This window comes from Kockiozyma suomiensis (assembly GCF_038497685.1).
Source record: "Kockiozyma suomiensis strain NRRL Y-17356 unplaced genomic scaffold V2V93scaffold_7, whole genome shotgun sequence".
Taxonomy (NCBI): Eukaryota; Fungi; Ascomycota; class Lipomycetes; order Lipomycetales; family Lipomycetaceae; genus Kockiozyma; species Kockiozyma suomiensis.
Window position 1 is genome coordinate 759,875 of NW_027117670.1, and position 16,173 is coordinate 776,047.

The 16,173-nt window shown below is 44.1% G+C and overlaps 7 protein-coding genes across 7 annotated transcripts; 3 read left to right on the forward strand and 4 right to left on the reverse strand.

Moving 5' to 3' along the window:
* Positions 1-6: 6 nt before the first annotated feature.
* V2V93DRAFT_370221 (uncharacterized protein) lies at positions 7-1,489 on the forward strand. The gene is made up of 3 exons (XM_066910211.1): positions 7-227; positions 287-824; positions 884-1,489. Exons 1-3 carry the CDS (start codon positions 93-95, stop codon positions 1,312-1,314), a joined length of 1,104 nt encoding a protein of 367 aa, XP_066765877.1. The 5' UTR covers positions 7-92; the 3' UTR covers positions 1,315-1,489.
* On the reverse strand, positions 1,393-2,552 carry V2V93DRAFT_370224 (Quinolinate phosphoribosyl transferase). The gene is made up of 3 exons (XM_066910212.1): positions 2,334-2,552; positions 2,048-2,256; positions 1,393-1,990 (listed from the first exon to the last, which is right to left on the reverse strand). Exons 1-3 carry the CDS (start codon positions 2,490-2,492, stop codon positions 1,465-1,467), a joined length of 894 nt encoding a protein of 297 aa, XP_066765878.1. The 5' UTR covers positions 2,493-2,552; the 3' UTR covers positions 1,393-1,464.
* A 245-nt stretch (positions 2,553-2,797) lies between these two features.
* Positions 2,798-4,636, reverse strand: V2V93DRAFT_251399 (alkaline-phosphatase-like protein). The gene is made up of 2 exons (XM_066907117.1): positions 4,063-4,636; positions 2,798-4,001 (listed from the first exon to the last, which is right to left on the reverse strand). Exons 1-2 carry the CDS (start codon positions 4,408-4,410, stop codon positions 2,817-2,819), a joined length of 1,533 nt encoding a protein of 510 aa, XP_066765879.1. The 5' UTR covers positions 4,411-4,636; the 3' UTR covers positions 2,798-2,816.
* A 2,187-nt stretch (positions 4,637-6,823) lies between these two features.
* V2V93DRAFT_359102 (uncharacterized protein) lies at positions 6,824-7,180 on the forward strand (the record flags this gene model as incomplete). The annotated part of the gene is made up of 1 exon (XM_066908081.1): positions 6,824-7,180. The coding sequence occupies one exon, from the start codon at positions 6,824-6,826 to the stop codon at positions 7,178-7,180; it is 357 nt and encodes a 118-aa protein (XP_066765880.1).
* A 624-nt stretch (positions 7,181-7,804) lies between these two features.
* Positions 7,805-10,607, reverse strand: V2V93DRAFT_324714 (uncharacterized protein; the record flags this gene model as incomplete). The annotated part of the gene is made up of 4 exons (XM_066907479.1): positions 7,805-8,358; positions 8,407-9,465; positions 9,530-10,177; positions 10,229-10,607. The coding sequence occupies 4 exons, from the start codon at positions 10,605-10,607 to the stop codon at positions 7,805-7,807; spliced, it is 2,640 nt and encodes an 879-aa protein (XP_066765881.1).
* An 898-nt stretch (positions 10,608-11,505) lies between these two features.
* On the forward strand, positions 11,506-14,671 carry V2V93DRAFT_370231 (uncharacterized protein). Its single transcript, XM_066910213.1, has 3 exons — positions 11,506-13,395; positions 13,453-13,753; positions 13,810-14,671. Exons 1-3 carry the CDS (start codon positions 11,586-11,588, stop codon positions 14,498-14,500), a joined length of 2,802 nt encoding a protein of 933 aa, XP_066765882.1. The 5' UTR covers positions 11,506-11,585; the 3' UTR covers positions 14,501-14,671.
* V2V93DRAFT_386544 (Zinc/iron permease) lies at positions 14,522-16,154 on the reverse strand. Its single transcript, XM_066912273.1, has 2 exons — positions 14,820-16,154; positions 14,522-14,766 (listed from the first exon to the last, which is right to left on the reverse strand). The coding sequence occupies exons 1-2, from the start codon at positions 16,004-16,006 to the stop codon at positions 14,754-14,756; spliced, it is 1,200 nt and encodes a 399-aa protein (XP_066765883.1). The 5' UTR covers positions 16,007-16,154; the 3' UTR covers positions 14,522-14,753.
* Between the last annotated feature and the right edge of the window lie 19 nt (positions 16,155-16,173).

The window sequence follows — 16,173 nt, forward strand, 5'->3', positions numbered from 1 at the left end:
TTCACGCGATACACATCGATCCGAACGGCAGCTACCCCAGGTTTTATCATTTTATTCTCTTTGCACCACTTCCGATATTCTATATCTCGGTGATGGCAGTGGCAAGTTCTCTTCTTACAGAGCTGCCGCAGGAGATATTAGTTAATATCTTTGCCGTTCTGGAAAGAGATTATACGCAGGAGGATTTACGGAACCTAGCTTACACATGCAAGCGTCTACACTCAGTCGTATGTATTTATTGTATTATCAACGGCAGTTTGTAAGATTCTAATTGGTTACAATAAAGGGTCAGCAATTTTTAGTGTCTGACATAAAAGTCACTTGGCAACTTCTTGATGTTTTCCGCTTGAAGCTGGACACCTCGCTGGCGTCAGTTACCTCCTACATTACATCCTTCTCCATTAGCATTCCCTCAAGCTGGGGGGAATGGCATCGGTTTGAAGTTCTACAGGATGTACTTGAAATATGCTCAAATCTCTCAACTCTTACATTAACTCTCTCTGGATCCTCAAAATGGATGCAGTACATGCGTCCAAATGCACATATCCGATCGCTTATATTGATTTCCTCACAAGCGTCAGGATTGCCGGCCTTATTCGATACCGCGGACTTACACGCATTCAAAAGCGTTGAGAATTTGCATTTAGAATATTTTAGGTTACAATGTGAATATCCGATTGAGGAACGCGCTACACCGTTACTGACAACTGTCGCAAATCTCGAGATTGTAAATTGCGAATGGAATTATCCATTCAGCCTGTCGTTATTCAAGAAGCTTGATATTTTGGCGGTTTATTATTCGATAAAATGCGAAGCATTTACTTGTATGTTTCTATATAATTAACTTGGAATAATCTGTTATAGAACTAAAACCTTTCAATAGTCTCGGAACGGATAAAGAATCTTGCGTCAAACCCACCGACAACGCTCAGAAGATTTGTATTACATCTCAATCTATTTTCCCCAGTCCGTCAAAAGACGTGGTATCCCGTCCTGCAGGATTGTCTCAAACTTGAGTCGATTTCAATGAAAGGGTTTCGTTATCCAGATTTTGAATTTTTTGCACTTCTCCCATCATCACTCAAGGAGGTTGAACTACATATGACCTCAAAGAATTTACTAGCGCTCACGCATCTAAACAGCTTAGATACTGGGATGGGCGGCGTTATGGCTATGCACAGTCGGCTGGAGCAAGAGAGTGGCGACGAGAGCAATCATATTCAAGGGCGAGTGCTCAATAAATATGGAGAGACTAATGTTCGTGTAATTGCGCACGAGTGGGCAGAGAGTATGGAGCAGCGGAATAGCCGGTGAGACTGCATTATCATCGCATCTGAGAAATAATATTTGTCGCAGGATTTATACTTAGCAAAAGGGAACGGAGTATATAGGTTGATTGTTTAAGTTTTACTTTCTTTGGATTGCAGAAGAAATCTAGATAACGTAGAAAAACAAAATGGTCTTCTAATGATCGATCTTCATATTGAAATCAATCACCCCTGTGCCTTGGTGTACGCTACTCGTACTGTAAATATCAATCGAATTAGTCAAATAACTTTTGATGTTGTCTTCCTTCAATCCCCCCGAGCATTCAAGCAAGAAACTTTTGCCTTTATCTGCCCAACGCGCTTTTATACTCTTAGAAGCAACCACAATACCTTCCCCAGTAAAGTTGTCCAGCATGATTACATCCGCACCAGCAGCAATAGCTTCATCCGCTTCCTCTTCACTCTGACACTCGACTTCAATCTTTGTAGAGAATCCACATGCGGACCGAGCAGCTGTCACAGCCTTTGTGATTGAACCGGTGGCCCAGACATGATTATCCTTCAGCATTACCATTGATGAAAGATCATAGCGGTGGGTATCTACGCCGCCAACGAGCATTGCGTATTTTTCAATACGACGAAAGCCGGGAGTAGTTTTTCGAGTACCCGCTATAATTCCTGGGTAGCCTGCTTCGCGTGCCAGTTCAATAATCCGACGGGATCTGATTTATTCTTGTTAATCAACTGGTATAACACTCTGAACGGATGCTGAGACTCACTTTGTTGCGATACCGCTTGATCTAGCTAAAATATTCAAAGCCGTACGCTCAAAGAGTAATAGTCGATTGACCGGGCCGACGACATGTGCTACAGGCACCTTTCCGGAGCTGCTGGTATCGATAAAAGACCCTTCACTGATCAACCAAGTAATTTTGATTTCGCATTGATCAGCCAATTCTTGCGCAAACGGTACACCAGCCAAAACACCCTGGTAACAAATAAAATTATTAGCGCTTACAACAGAACTGTCTTCTCATATCGAAATATTGATGAAGGTCAACATACAGATTGCTTGCAGTTAAGCGTAGCTGATTTTTCCTCATCGCCTACTACAAACCCACCAATATCAAACGCAGGAACATCTTCGGATAGGAACCGGCGAATATCATTCTTCCACTCACCTGAAGCCGGTAACAAGTTCTTGAATTGCAAGTTTGCTGCCATTATTGGAGTAATAAATATGGGAGGTTGGTGGTGCGAAGACTTTACCGACGCGTGGGGTTTTGGTGGCACGGTCTCATTAGGGCTTATTGTTACAATTATAAGCGAGTTTTCTCGCCCGACCCGGATTCATCCGATCTGTATCTAAAACCAGTGAGCAATTACGGTCGATTTTTGGAATTGTAATTTATTAAATATAACATTTGTAGAAACGATTGCGGATCAAAGATTACTATCAATCAGCGCCTTGCCGCCAGCTTTATCCTTCAAAAACGCAAATAATGCTTAAGATATTCTATGCAAAACAACTATCTCACAGTATAGTATTTAGTGCTTATGAAAGGCACCCTCGTGCAAATGCTCGTGGTCATGCTGAAGCCTATAACGTTTTATGAGTTTCTTACCCTCAGCATCGGGACCAATAGCCTGAACAAAGCTCTCATTGGCCTGTAAGATCTTGGTAACATTTGCAACATTCAATCCGAGCTGGTTGGCCATGAACTGGCCAACTTCACCATTCTCCCAGCTACCAATCATATTGTGGGTGTTTATACCGTGACCGAAGAGAGTGATATCGACGGCGGTGTGGCCGAGTGTCGACCAGTTAATTCCAGCACGCGCTGAAAGAACCTCACCAAGGTAAATCTCAGCACTGTCTGCGGTGAAGTAGCCTTCAATCTCTTCCTTAGTAGCGTTCTTAATACCGTACGCCTCAAAGATCTGTTCTTTGAGATATTTCATCTTGTCAGTCTCGGTAGCATTGGCAGTCTCGTTAAAAGTTTCAAACTGCTGGGCGTAGATTCCGGCAGTATTGCGAGCAACGTCTAGAACTTCAGGGTACCAAGCGTAGTCCGGGACACCCATGGTCAATCCACCACACTCGTGGTCTGCACCAGAAAGAAGAGCAGTGTCTGAGTGACCATCGTTAATCCACTGCACAATTGCCTGCATAGCACGGTTGTACTCGAGAATATCGTGAACATGGCCAATAGGATCATGAGCGTGACCAGCGTGATCTATACGAGAAGCTTCAATAAAAAGAAAAAATCCCTTGTCCGAGTCCTTTGTAAGACGATCAAAAAGGTTTAGAGTTGTAATGGCCATCTCGGTAAGCGAAGGCTCAAGAGAAGACTCGCGGTCAACTTCGTACATCATATGGTCTAGATTGGGAATGAAGGCGAAGGGAAGAGGAATATCCTCGGCTAAACCGTTGTCTAATTCGTCAAACTTCTCACGCTCGGTAGTCATGGTCCAGTTGTATTTGTCATGCGCAATGCTCCAGAGGTCAACGTCGTCCTCACGGCAGGATTCCTCATCAGACTGAGGTAAAAAGAAACAGCGACCGCCGCCCATCATGACATCAACAACACGGCCAAGAGGATGCGTGTAGCCAACAAGCTGGTCGGCGATGTCGGATTCAAGATCGCGGAAATAGGTATGGGTAGCGAAACCAGCAGGCGAGGCATGAGTGATGCGAGAGGTGACTACAAGTCCCGTCATAAAGCCGTCGAGCTACGCAGTGATCAAAGATTAGCTACCACTACAAAAACGCAGGCAGGAGAAATAAAAATACCTTAGCAGCTTCGAGAATAGTTCCAAGAGGCTTATAGTTATCATCAACACCAATGGCACCATTATAAGTTTTCTTGCCGCAAGCATAAGCAGTAGCAGCAGCAGCCGAATCAGTGACAAGAGTATCAGTTGCGAACGTGCGAACATATCCAATAGCAAGTTCATCAACAGGAAGCATGTTAGTGTTATTGCTTTTGTAGTTGGCAAAGTCACGAGCAAAAGTCTCCGAAGCAGGGCCATATCCGTCAGGTAGAAAGAAGATGTAATTCTTGGGCTTTGAAGTACTACCCGCAGCAGTAGCAAGAGTAGCAACTGAGGCGGCGACTAACAGAGATGAAGAGAATTTCATTGTCGTTTCAAAATAATACAGATAACACTTGATCGATATCAGATATTAACAGAATAGTGCGAGTAGGTGGGGGGTATTTATGGATATTCGGCTACAGTCAACTTTCAGCAGATTCATCAGTCCTTGTTTGGCGTCTTTGCGAGGCTAATCAATGTGGAAGACGATTCAACGAAAGCAAGACCCACGTGGTCGAGAATAGGTACTATAGAAAGCATCCTAGACAGCAAGAGCCTGAAAACAAAAAGAGACTGATATTTGTCCAGACCCAGGATATTGTAAGGCCAAGAATGCCGAGACTGAAGTCGATGGTAGACGACATAATTGCACTGCCAAGCCATTTCTAGGCGGTCCACGTGCGTGTGCGCTTCGTTTCCGACCCTTGTTTCTACTAGCATACAGCGCTCATGGCTCGCTCGCCGTATCTGTCTTCTTTTGCATGACAAGATCTTAGAAATGAATCCCGGGGATTTACAGCGGAGTATAGAGGGATGGGAAGTGTGTGGGGAGTGGCGTAGCAGAAATCTAGTCAAATCTGTGGCTCGAGAGGCCTTTCTTAGGCTTCAGAGACGGATATTAAAGCCATGTACTCTGAGTCCATCTTGTCAAACGGCTGCCTATTTAATCTACACTTTAATTATCTATAAATACTAGGCCAGCCAATCGTCAGAGAGAACTAGACAGCGTGCCATTGATGGCTTCATTTCAGTAGATGGTTATCCGCGAATTTGTTGATTTCTCGTCGCAATTACTGAATATAGCTGTCTAGTTCACAGACGATTTCAAGTTGCGGTCATACCAATCGGAAAATGCGATAACCCGTCCGATCTATACAAGCCAAACCGGTTTGGGCCTTCTTAGTACTGCGGTGGGAGACCACGCTGGAATCGTAGGTACTGCAATCCTTTTTTTTTTGCGGTCTGGTTGCTGACAGTTTTAGTGTCATAGTCTAGTAGGTTAATCTGAACTTTTTCCATGTGTATGCTTAAAGTAGCAGATTCAATCTGTTTCCAGTCACGCATTTGCGCTGAATCGTAAAGTGAGTTTAATATGGGCGGATACTGCATTTTTTGGCCCATCTTGTCCTGTAATCGTAATCGCTGTTGCTCGGTTATCTCGCGAATAAAAATCAAATTAGATCTAGGCGTTTTTTTATCAATTTAGAATAACGAGTCATCGGTGGTGAAGCTGGTAGACCGACAACGCTTCAGAGAGTTTCTGTATAGCGACTGAGAGGTTTAGAATTTCATATGTTGTGAGCCTGGCTCGTTGTATTTCAAAGTGATTGCACTACCAGCTTTGAATATGTATATCATTATTGAATAGCAGAGAATGACAGATAGAAGAAGAAGGTGAACAAGAGAGATTATAGACAGTAAAGGATATGTAGAGGGTATTTTAATAATAATAAGAGAAGCAGAGTTACAGTGAGCAGGAGATAGAAAGTAACAGCTAGGACCATACTAAGGAAAAAGCACCGTTTCCCGTCCGATCAACTCTAGTTAAGCTCCTTTAGGCCTACTTAGTACTGCGGTGGGAGACCACGCTGGAATCGTAGGTGTCCTAGTTATTTTTTTATTTCTTTTATTTTTTGATACTGTGTAGTAGAGTTCTGTTACAGTTTTTGATGTGTTTCCATGAGGGGTGATAGAACTGGGAGTAGTATGGGAAGAGTTGAAAGGTTGATCTAGATAGTACAGGATTGCGTACATTACGTTTTTTGTTCTATGTATTTGTTACAGCACTGGATTAATCAAAGAACCTGTACAAACGTCTCTGAAAGTGATTAAACTCTTCTAACACTCTTTGGCTGCGAAGAAGGAGCGACAATGACATAGATGCCAAGGAAGTGAGAATGACATAGATACCAAGGCCCTGAGAGAAAGCTGCATGAACATTACGCAAACTCGGAAGAAACCAAAGCAAAAATATAAAGAGTGATAATGACTAATAACCTTTTATTATTATTAGCTTTGTTTTTATTATTTGCTTTTGTTTAAAAGGTTTATCAGCTGTATTTTAGTGCTGCTTGTTTAAGGATCAATACACGTGGAGCATTCTCCTTAGCCTAGTGATCACTATTACGCAACTGTGATATATATGATTAACGGCATACTCGTCGGTTGATAGCTATTCTTACCTGTCCCTTTATTTTTTGGCCTATAAGCGGAACTTTCGACGTCGCAAATGTCAACGTGACTATGGTGGTGCCATGTGCTCGTCCATCGAGCTTTGCTCTGATGTCCACATGGACGATCTACAGCCTTTTTGAACGATTGTATCTCATCACACTAGATCTCCAATGATATAAAATCGGCTGCTATTCTATTCTTTACCTCTGTTTACCGCACTTCCTATATCCTACTTTGTCTTCACTAATCGATCTATTTTATCTATTTATCATACATTTACAATCATGAGTGGACGTCAGAACATTAATGAGAACGACTCTGGCATGCAGAGCGCATTCGACCGCTCCCAGCAGGGCCAGCAGGGCTCATCCGGCAGAGATTTCGACAATATGCAAGGTCAGTCCGAAAGATCTACCGGTGCACCCGGCAAGCAGCAGCAGCAGGGCGGCTTCCGCACGGACAATAGCGGCTCTGGAGCTCAGGACATGGGTGGCCGCTATGGTGCTGATAATGACGCGGCTAGTCGTGATAGCGCACGCAACTTGCAGCGTGAGGGAGCCAGATTCGGTGGTTCCGGAGACGATGATATGCAGCAGCAGCCACGTGGAGGAAATCAGCGCACTGGTGGTCTCCGCAAGTAACTCTTTTCACATTCGTTTTGAGAAGCGAAATCGTGGAAGCTTTTATGCGAAGTGGATTCTATTTTTGTGATTTTATCTTTTGGGCTTAAAAAAGTTGTATTTAGTTAAGGGCGTTTTAAATAAACGTTCTTAGGCTGTCTATAATGAAAAAATCCTTTTACTATGGACCCTGTTTAAATTTTATGGACCCTCGTTAAAATTGCCAATTTGAGTAATAAAGCATGACAAACTCACTTTAAAAAAAATATTTAACAATCTATAATATTTACACCGCTCCCACACCCGCACAAAAACATACCATATCAATAAAGAGTAAAAGACCACCACCCTCTCCAGAACCAAAAAAATGTACAGAAAGCAAAACACATACCAATGCAGTTTTTTAGAATAACAAATAATAAAACAAAAATATAAAAACACGAAAACGCCATCTTTGTAGAAATCCTATGACACCCACATGATCGTCAACCACCTATGCTCTCCTAATAGTAATACCCAAAAGCAAACAGAGGAAAATATCGTTCCGATCGATCGATTTCTCTTCTTTATATTACCAACAATATTAGCATCTTCATCTTGATCATTCTGATTAGCATGCATACTGAAGACAACAGAACCAAAATCTCATAACACATCAAAAGCACGCGTAAACTCTTCCTCTCTTTCAGATTCATCGACAACAGCAACTTTCTCGACATCAGCAGATTGTATTGCAGCATTAAGCAAATCGTGCTTTTCTGAAACATCTAATTTCTTTTTCAATAAGTCAATAACGACACGCTCACTGTCTAATTCCTTTACTAGGATTTCACGATAACAGCGTATTTTCATAGCCTCAACTCTCAGCGAGTCAATTTTTGTCGTCATTGCAACCGCTGCAGCTATTAACGATTCGCGCGTGCGAGGAAGAATTGGGGTCAATATCGATAAATGTTTTGCGGTGCGATAGTCAGTATCTATTTGCTGAGTCAAGATATAGAGCTCTTCCTGTAGTTCAGCAATTTTATTTCCAAGAACGCGGTACCGACCCTCAGAAACTTCAAGAGCAAATTCAAAAGTAGAAGTATCTTCCATAATAGATGAAATGACAGCCGCATCAGAAAGTCGATTCTTGACACTTCCGTCGTCGTAAAATAGTGACGAAAAAAGGGCACTCGCACGTTCACTTGCAGATAACTCTGGCGGCGTTTGCTTAGGAGACGAAGGATAAGATCCAATAACAGGACTAGAAGGATTCGATCTCGTGTTTGGATTCAAACTTCCTACCAAATGCCGCATCATTGGATTGCCGTTCTCTTTCAATTCAACACCTTGCAGTTTTGCACCAGATGTATTCAGGGCAGAAGCATAGTTGAGTTTTGTGATCCAGTCATTCATTTCCACTTGCGAGTCAGCCAGAAACCAATCTTGCTCGCCGCCCTTTGCAACAATAACAAATGCATGACGACGCTTTATGTAACTTCCATCAAGCAACGCGATAGTGTCGTTAGTGAGCATTACCTCATCAGCATGAAATCCTTGAATGGGTGGATAAAACACAAATGGGAAATGCTGGCCATTACCACTGGCCGCAGCTTTCTTCTCATCTGCGCTGACTGAGGCATTAAGCTGATCCATCAATCCCCTCACCCAATTCACGTCGCGGAAGAAGTATATACGAGAAAGTGTAAGGAATACACCCCATGATCGCCAACTGGACTTTATCGACTTATTTTTCTTGCGCTCTAGACTAGTCAGTATACCAATTTTTGCAATTTTTAGATAACTAAGCGAAGGTTCTCGCGGGATGCTGTCGAAGCCAGCAAAGGATTGTCGCGAGCGAGGTGGTAATATTTGCAGTAGCGGACTATTGATAAACAGACTGTGAAGAACGGTAACATTGAATTGCGGAGCAGTGCCAGAGTATGAATACGGATCTTCCCCATTGAGAATTTCATATAACGGCGGTCGTAGCTCTTGTAGTCTGTTTTCAACGATATACATGTATGGATCAATCGGGTCTCGACTTTGCTTAGATAGTCCAACCAAACTCTTGCGATGTCGTTGTAGAGGTGGCCGTTCAATAGTTTTTTCTGCGGCAGGGGTACCAAGATCTATATCTTCCTCCATATGCACAAAAGGAGTGTAAGTAATGTTATCGAATAGACATTCTAGGACATCATCTGCGACACCTTCGACTTGCGTGTTGCGCACATAATCTGCCTTTTGCATTTTGTGGCGGTTGCTCTTGTTGAATGCGTCGGTGTGAAGGATCATCAGTGAGAATGCAATTACATATGCCTGATCTAGATAGTAATCTCAGTCAAAACTGTGCAAAATAGCAGGGAGAAGATGTTTTATGATACCAACCTTTAGAGATGAAGATTTCCGGATTGCAATAATGGTATCTTTCCGAAAAGACGTCCAGAACGCGATCTATCTGCTGTGCCTCCTTGGGCAGCAAAACCACGAGCAAGAACTTGCGCAATGCCATGTCTATCGGCTCATCCGTAAAATCAAACCGATTGCAAAAGAGTTGCAGAACTAATTTATAAAAAGGCTGATCTTTTTTTGAGAGAAGGAGCGCAATATAATTGCGACTAGCTAATCGATCGATGCGTAAGAGATAGTCGGCAGGAGTTTCTGAGTCGTCGTCGTGATCGGGCAGAGTGCTATCAAGCAGAGCTAGTGGTAAAGGCGAGTTTTTTGGCGACGGAGAGATACCTCCAGATACGTTGCCTCCTGGTGGAGTAGAAGAAAGTAAATGAGATTTGTTCTTGAGGTCGGCATAAATTGGCTCAGCTCCGTTGCGGAGCTTGAGAGATAATAAACTGGTGAGTCCCGCTAGCTGATTGAGCTGTGGAACATCGCGACGAGACCCGCGGCGCTCGCTATCAATGGAACTGAGAGTATGGCTGCGTGCTCGAGGTTTCTGTGTCGTGACGGACGATACTGTAGCAGATGTGGTCGAGAGGCGGCTTGAATGCGACATATTTGAAAGAGAGCGAGAGAGGAAGGCTAAGCTTAGTTAGTATTAGGTAAATAATTTGTAAAAAAAGGGAAATGTACGAGGAGATCCAGGAGATGCAAGTGGAGTAGACGAGTCAGATTGATGTCGCAGGTCGGGAGTAGCAATGTTGAGATCCGAGCTGCTTCGAGAAGATGATGCCCTCGACCGAGAGATAGCTTTCGTGGGAGAGGGAATTGTGAAGGAAGAATGATTAAATAAAGCAGAAGCTACCTTTCGACGCAGTTTAGCAAAGCTCTTTTGATTGGAAGATTGAGACGAGGTCGAGGAAGGAGTAGGAGAAAGCGCTCGAGGAGATCTAATTTCTAGGTCTGCATTAGGAGGTACCAGCGCGGACGGAGAGATTGGTGCCGACGCAGCATGCGGTAGTTCTGAGCGATCGGATTCGGTATGCATATCAGACTCGGAAAGGGAAGACATGAGAGAGCGCGGACGGTATGATTGAGTAGGAATGTCAGGAGGGACGAGTCTGAGAGAAGGCGGCAGGCCGGGTGAAGTGGTGAGTACGGGCGACACTGGGCAAGAGCGTAGTGAAGAAGACGAATGATCATGTAGAGGATGGCCACCGGGCTCTTCGAAGGTGACGCGAGAGCGAGAAAGGTCCTGTACATTACGGCGATGGAATGAGAAGACGGAGTGGCGGGCTGAGGTGACGCGAGTAGAGGGGACTGAAAAGGATGGAAGCTGACCGGAATTGAGACGAGTGGCCGAGTGGGAACTGCGATTCGGACGTAGACTGCGAGAGATGCGGCCAGAGGCGTTCGTGGCCGAATTTTGAGGAATTGTTTCTAAAGTTCTGGCGCGTCTTCGGGTAAGCGGTTTCTTTGCCGGTTGCTGAAGTGGCTGTTGTTGCGGCAGTGACAAGAACGAAACTGCCGGTTCTGTTGGTGTGTTGATACCATCTGATCCGGTGGTCGAAACAGACGAGCGCCTGAAGCGCGAGAGGAAGCTGGACGAGGCAAAGGAATCGACAGACTGCGAGCGCAGTGAGGAGGACGAGGAGAACCGGAAGGAGTGCGAGTGCGAGGACGAACGAGAACGTGGCTGGCTGCCGCTGCCCGGCGGTTGCTCATCATCCTGCACGTTCTCGCGTTCGCGTTCGCGGCGGCTGCCGACAGAGAACGCGGACATTGTGGAGGTGGTGAGGATATCAAATACGTGTGTTCTGACAGCGTAGCTTTGGCTGCTTCAGTCGCCTCGAGCAAGGAGTCTCTAGTAGAACCCTAATCTGAATTTAAAGTTCAGGTGCGGCTGGCTCATCGCCGGGTCGCCTCTCATTTAGAATGCCCTAATCTAATTATTTAAAACTGGGCTTTCTCATTCATTTCTTTAGCTTATTTTAATCTGTATTCTTTACGATTGAGCAGGTTTGTTTGTATTTATATATATACATATACTATGCGAATCTCAAGATCAATCCTAGCTGCCTCTGAACGCTATTTTGTCAGCATCACGTTCTGCTCCATTGCTACCGTCTCCGCTCTATCTCTCTATGGTCTCTTTGTCGCATGGCTCTATCGAGTAGAAAATGCTTTCCCTTCACAAAATTCTCCTACGATCTCTTCTTCTTCTTTTCCTGTTGATACTGCATGGTCAGATCTTATCGAGATAACACTCAGGCCTCACTTCTTCAACTCTCGCGAGCACGAGCGCGTTCGTCAGTACCTTCTCTCTCGCATCTCCTCTATAGCTGCTAGTTCGCCGTTAGCCGAGCATATCGATATTATATCAGACGAATTGGGCTTTGTTGTTGCCTACGACTCTCGCACTGGGTACTGGGAAGGCGAAAATATATATGCAGTCATCCATGGCCGATCTAGCGCGCCTGGTGTGCTAGTGTCTGCTCATTACGACTCCGTCGCTTCCGCGTTTGGGGCAAGCGACGACGGAGTTGGAATCGTAACATTGCTGCAGCTTTTCCATCATTTTTCAGTCAATCGACCCGAGCACGATGTTGTATTGAACTTCAATACTGGAGAGGAGATTAATCTTTACGGATCGTACCAATTTGTAAAGCATCCGATAGCCGCAAACGTTACCTACTTTCTTAACCTCGAAGGTGCTGGAGGCGGTGGACGCACTGCGATGTTTAGAGGCTCAAACTATGAAGCTCTAAAGGCTTTTGCCGCCTCTGCTCCCGCTTTAGGAAACGTCATTATGCAAGACATGTTTAAGATGCGCGTGATCAACAGCGATACTGATTTCTCTACTTATGACGATGCCGGGCTTAGCGGTCTTGATCTGGCTTTCTACAAACCGCGATCGCGATACCATACCACACTTGATAACGTTAAGAGCACTGACAAAAGATCGGTCCAATATATGCTGGATGCGGCTTTGCAAATTACTACATCTCTGGCCGTTGACGGGGTCTCCATTACAGACGCTAATCGTGACAAAGCTGGGATATTTTTTGATATTCACGGAAAATTTGCTTTTGCCTACTCTATGTTCTCATTTGCTTGCGTATCTTTGCTATTTGTCATTTTGGGACCTATCTTGATAGCCTTCATTATCTATTACAGCATGTTCAAGTACCCAGTTCTCAAATTCTCGAGCTCAGGATGGTTTAGAACCCCGATTCTACTATTTCTGCTCATCGTGGTCAATCTCATTGCTGCGAACTCAATAATAAGCTATAATCCGGGAATTATCTATTCTTCTGATCTGCCTCTTCTTACAATCATATTCTTCTCATTGGTCACCTCATTCATCACTTTGGCCGTTGCTGAATTTGTTCGCCCGACGGTCACGCAGCTTCCCTGTATTCTTGAATTGTTAATGCTTCACTGGCTGCTTGCTGCAATATCCACATTTTTACAAATTACATTGAGCCTCGGCGGCGGCTTTGTTTTCGTTTTTCAATACATTGGTACTTTGGCAGCAACCATAGTCTCCTTTTCTCCTTACCTACTTGAAGCGAAGCGGCTAGCGTTACACCAGAGTGAGACAGAAGCAGCGACATCCATACTAACAGACACTGCACCTCGCGAAGATGCGCAAGACGAAGGTGATGCATTACTAGTGACTTCAGCACCGAAGATACGGTACGAGCCCTTGGTATTGGACGATGGCATTCAGGCCAGTTTGGAGTTTTTGGAATTTACATTTGCTGCTTTATTGCCTACTGGACAGCTTATTTCCCTCGCTTTCTTTTCAATCAATTCTTTGAGATATGGAGCTGCTGATGGAGCTCCTACATTTCTGCGTAAGTTTTCGTGTGCGTTTAAAATTGATGAAGTGAAGCATACTGACTGCCGTATAGCATATGCAAATTTTAGTGCATGCGTAGTGTCAATTTTAGTGACTCTATCCCCGTTGATTTCTCGATTTGTACGTTTGCGCGACTTATTTTCAGTTCCGATGTGCAGTCTCGCATTCATCACTGGTCTTGTTTTGTTTTCTGCTTCTCTGAGGACGTTCCCTTATAATGAAATCGCTCCCTTGAAAGTGTTCTTAGATCAAGAGATTGATTATACGATTGCCAACTCTGGGCATTGGTTTGATGGAGGGCGAGTCAATGTTGTGGGCTTGAAGGACTACGTACCTCAGATTATCTCTCACATGTAAATATTACCTTTTGAGATTCGCTTGGTTTTTTTCCTTTATTAACATTTTATAGTCCCTCGGCAAACATGTCAGAACTAAAATGTACTCCAACTGGAAAAGCAGGTACATTAACTAAGTGCTCTTACCCTGGTCTTTCACCTTCGCCATATATCAACGAACTAGACCCCTCGCAATGGCTCAACATCGAAGCAACTATCGACCACAATTCAACATCGCCTACTTTCATCCTTGAAATCTCAACAGTTAACTCTCGAGGAGGCTCATTACGTATTCCAAAAATTGTCTATGAGTCTCTACAATCTGAATCAGAAGGCTTGTTTCCTCAGTTGCGCATAGAAATTTTGTCAACACCAGCTATTCCATCAGGCTTCTCAGCCTCCAAATTTCAAAATGATAAGCCAGTTATTATTACCAATGCCTCCGAGGTAGAATTCTGGACTCGTTGTCAATTCGCAGCAGGAGAATGTGACGGCTCAGTCCCGTTCCGAATTCGTCTAACTTCCGCCTCGGCGAAACCTTTAACTGAAGATCTTGTCGCGATGATTTCTGTCGCCGCATACTTTGATGAGTGGATACCGGGAGCAATGTTAGCTGATTTTCAGAAAGAGAGTGAGAAAGCGGGGATGATTCCAGCTATTGATGAGTTTTTCCGGACTATGCCTTCTTGGGTTACGTTTCAAAAGGCATCGAGTGGGTTAGTTAAGGTGGTGAAAAACGTAGAGTATGTTGATGACGAAGATTAAGCACTTGCAGAATCTTGGGAATGTATTTATACTTGAAGAACATATCATTGCGTATGGAAGGAGTCTGACGTGGAATAACTCGCAAACAGTTGGCTTTCAGTCATATTTATTAACATATGTACATAAAGAGTACGATTAATCGACAACAAACAAATTCTATTTAGCTTATACTCTATTTGTCAGGTAGTATAAAAACTCGCAAACCTGTCTTTCATACATCCGTTACCGCCTCTGTATTTTTCCCAAGCTAATATCAAATCCATACACTATATCGCAAGTTAGCAAAACGGCTTTCAAAGTCAAAAGAAGCAAAGCGTACCCCAAAATAGACATCAGTCCCGCCCCTGAAACAGTTGCCATAAAAGCGGCGGTGCTCAACAATACGGGTGCATCATGCAGGTCACCGTGGATCCATTCCTCGGCCAACAATTCTACTAAACTAACCCAAAGTAAAATACCCGCTGATAGACTGTTAAGAGTACCCATTGTCCATAGAGCAGCTACACTCGACGTTGCTGCCGAAGAAGACTTAACTAAGAAAATCAATCCGATGGACATACCTATGGGCGTGATAAGACAAAACCAGGCGCAAAGCGACCGTTTTCTGCGAGTAGATATTGATCTGACGGACATAATTCGAGTTCCTAGTGCCATTCCCTCAAAAAATTGATGGAACAAAACGACTGTAAACAGAGAAACCCAGGCAGATTCATTCGTGACAGATAATGTGATACCGATAAGTACAGAGTGGAAAATCACGCCGGCTTCGAGGACATAGAGACTGAGTCTGTCGATTGACGCATTGAGTTGTTTTGATAACGCGCCTTGCTGTATAGTTCCATCTGGCGCCACCTCGTCGTCACTTTCGTCACTTTCAATTTCAAATATTGTGTGACCGTGAACATGAACGTGAGTACTGTCATTCGGGTGTAGAGCGTGGCCGTGTGTATGACTATGGGATGACACTGCCGGCTGTCGATTGTTGGCAATTTCAGATATACCATTTTCTAGTTCATGATGCTCTAAATCTTCAGTCGATGTAGTTGGTAATAGTGGAGCATTCTCAGCATCACTATTGCCGTTGGCGTCTCCGACTGCTACCGACCGCTTGGTAAGTTTCTGCTTTATACGTCTGATCTTCTCAGACACGATCCTATGTCCGACGTTCTCGACGAGAAAAGTAATCATGACACCGGTCATAGCCAGAAACCCTGGCCAGGCATCAAACTTGAGCTCTCCAATACACGGATCTTGAAAGGCATCAAACGCATCAGGAAGCAAATGTACAAACGCCGTTGCCACAATGACGCCAGCGCCAAATTGCTTCAAGATCATCAGTACTTTCTTTGTCGTCTTTTCTGATTTAGCGCCCGCTTTAACATATTGTTGAAGCAGTAATGGTGAGAATACTGCTATTGCCGAGACAACGAGGACTGCAAAAATAGAGGTTATGCGCCGATGTAGTACGTAGTGTTCCGGCGCCTGATGCAAACATGAATCCGCCATAAGTTACTTGATCTCGCCAACACGAGTATCTTCCAGTTCCAGCAAGGATATAAAGAAACTGAACTAGGTCAGTAGAGGTACTACTTTATATTCACAGGGAGAAACGGCAAAAGACGAGAGAAAGCGTTAGAGGCTTATTGCTCATCTCCGATTAGTAGAGCTACGCT

What these genes read in the sequence shown, in the direction of transcription:
- V2V93DRAFT_370221 (XM_066910211.1), top strand. Translation starts at nt 93, where the DNA reads ATGGCAGTGGCAAGTTCTCTTCTTACAGAGCTGCCGCAGGAGATATTA. An exon ending in GCAAGCGTCTACACTCAGTC is followed by an intron (nt 228 to 286) that starts GTATGTATTTAT and finishes GTTACAATAAAG; the next exon opens with GGTCAGCAATTTTTAGTGTC. An exon ending in AAAATGCGAAGCATTTACTT is followed by an intron (nt 825 to 883) that starts GTATGTTTCTAT and finishes ACCTTTCAATAG; the next exon opens with TCTCGGAACGGATAAAGAAT.
- V2V93DRAFT_370224 (XM_066910212.1), bottom strand. Translation starts at nt 2,492, where the DNA reads ATGGCAGCAAACTTGCAATTCAAGAACTTGTTACCGGCTTCAGGTGAG. An exon ending in CGCTTAACTGCAAGCAATCT is followed by an intron (nt 2,257 to 2,333) that starts GTATGTTGACCT and finishes ATTTGTTACCAG; the next exon opens with GGTGTTTTGGCTGGTGTACC. An exon ending in TCAAGCGGTATCGCAACAAA is followed by an intron (nt 1,991 to 2,047) that starts GTGAGTCTCAGC and finishes AGAATAAATCAG; the next exon opens with ATCCCGTCGGATTATTGAAC.
- V2V93DRAFT_251399 (XM_066907117.1), bottom strand. Translation starts at nt 4,410, where the DNA reads ATGAAATTCTCTTCATCTCTGTTAGTCGCCGCCTCAGTTGCTACTCTT. An exon ending in CTATTCTCGAAGCTGCTAAG is followed by an intron (nt 4,002 to 4,062) that starts GTATTTTTATTT and finishes ATCACTGCGTAG; the next exon opens with CTCGACGGCTTTATGACGGG.
- V2V93DRAFT_370231 (XM_066910213.1), top strand. Translation starts at nt 11,586, where the DNA reads ATGCGAATCTCAAGATCAATCCTAGCTGCCTCTGAACGCTATTTTGTC. An exon ending in TGGAGCTCCTACATTTCTGC is followed by an intron (nt 13,396 to 13,452) that starts GTAAGTTTTCGT and finishes ACTGCCGTATAG; the next exon opens with CATATGCAAATTTTAGTGCA. An exon ending in CCTCAGATTATCTCTCACAT is followed by an intron (nt 13,754 to 13,809) that starts GTAAATATTACC and finishes AACATTTTATAG; the next exon opens with TCCCTCGGCAAACATGTCAG.
- V2V93DRAFT_386544 (XM_066912273.1), bottom strand. Translation starts at nt 16,006, where the DNA reads ATGGCGGATTCATGTTTGCATCAGGCGCCGGAACACTACGTACTACAT.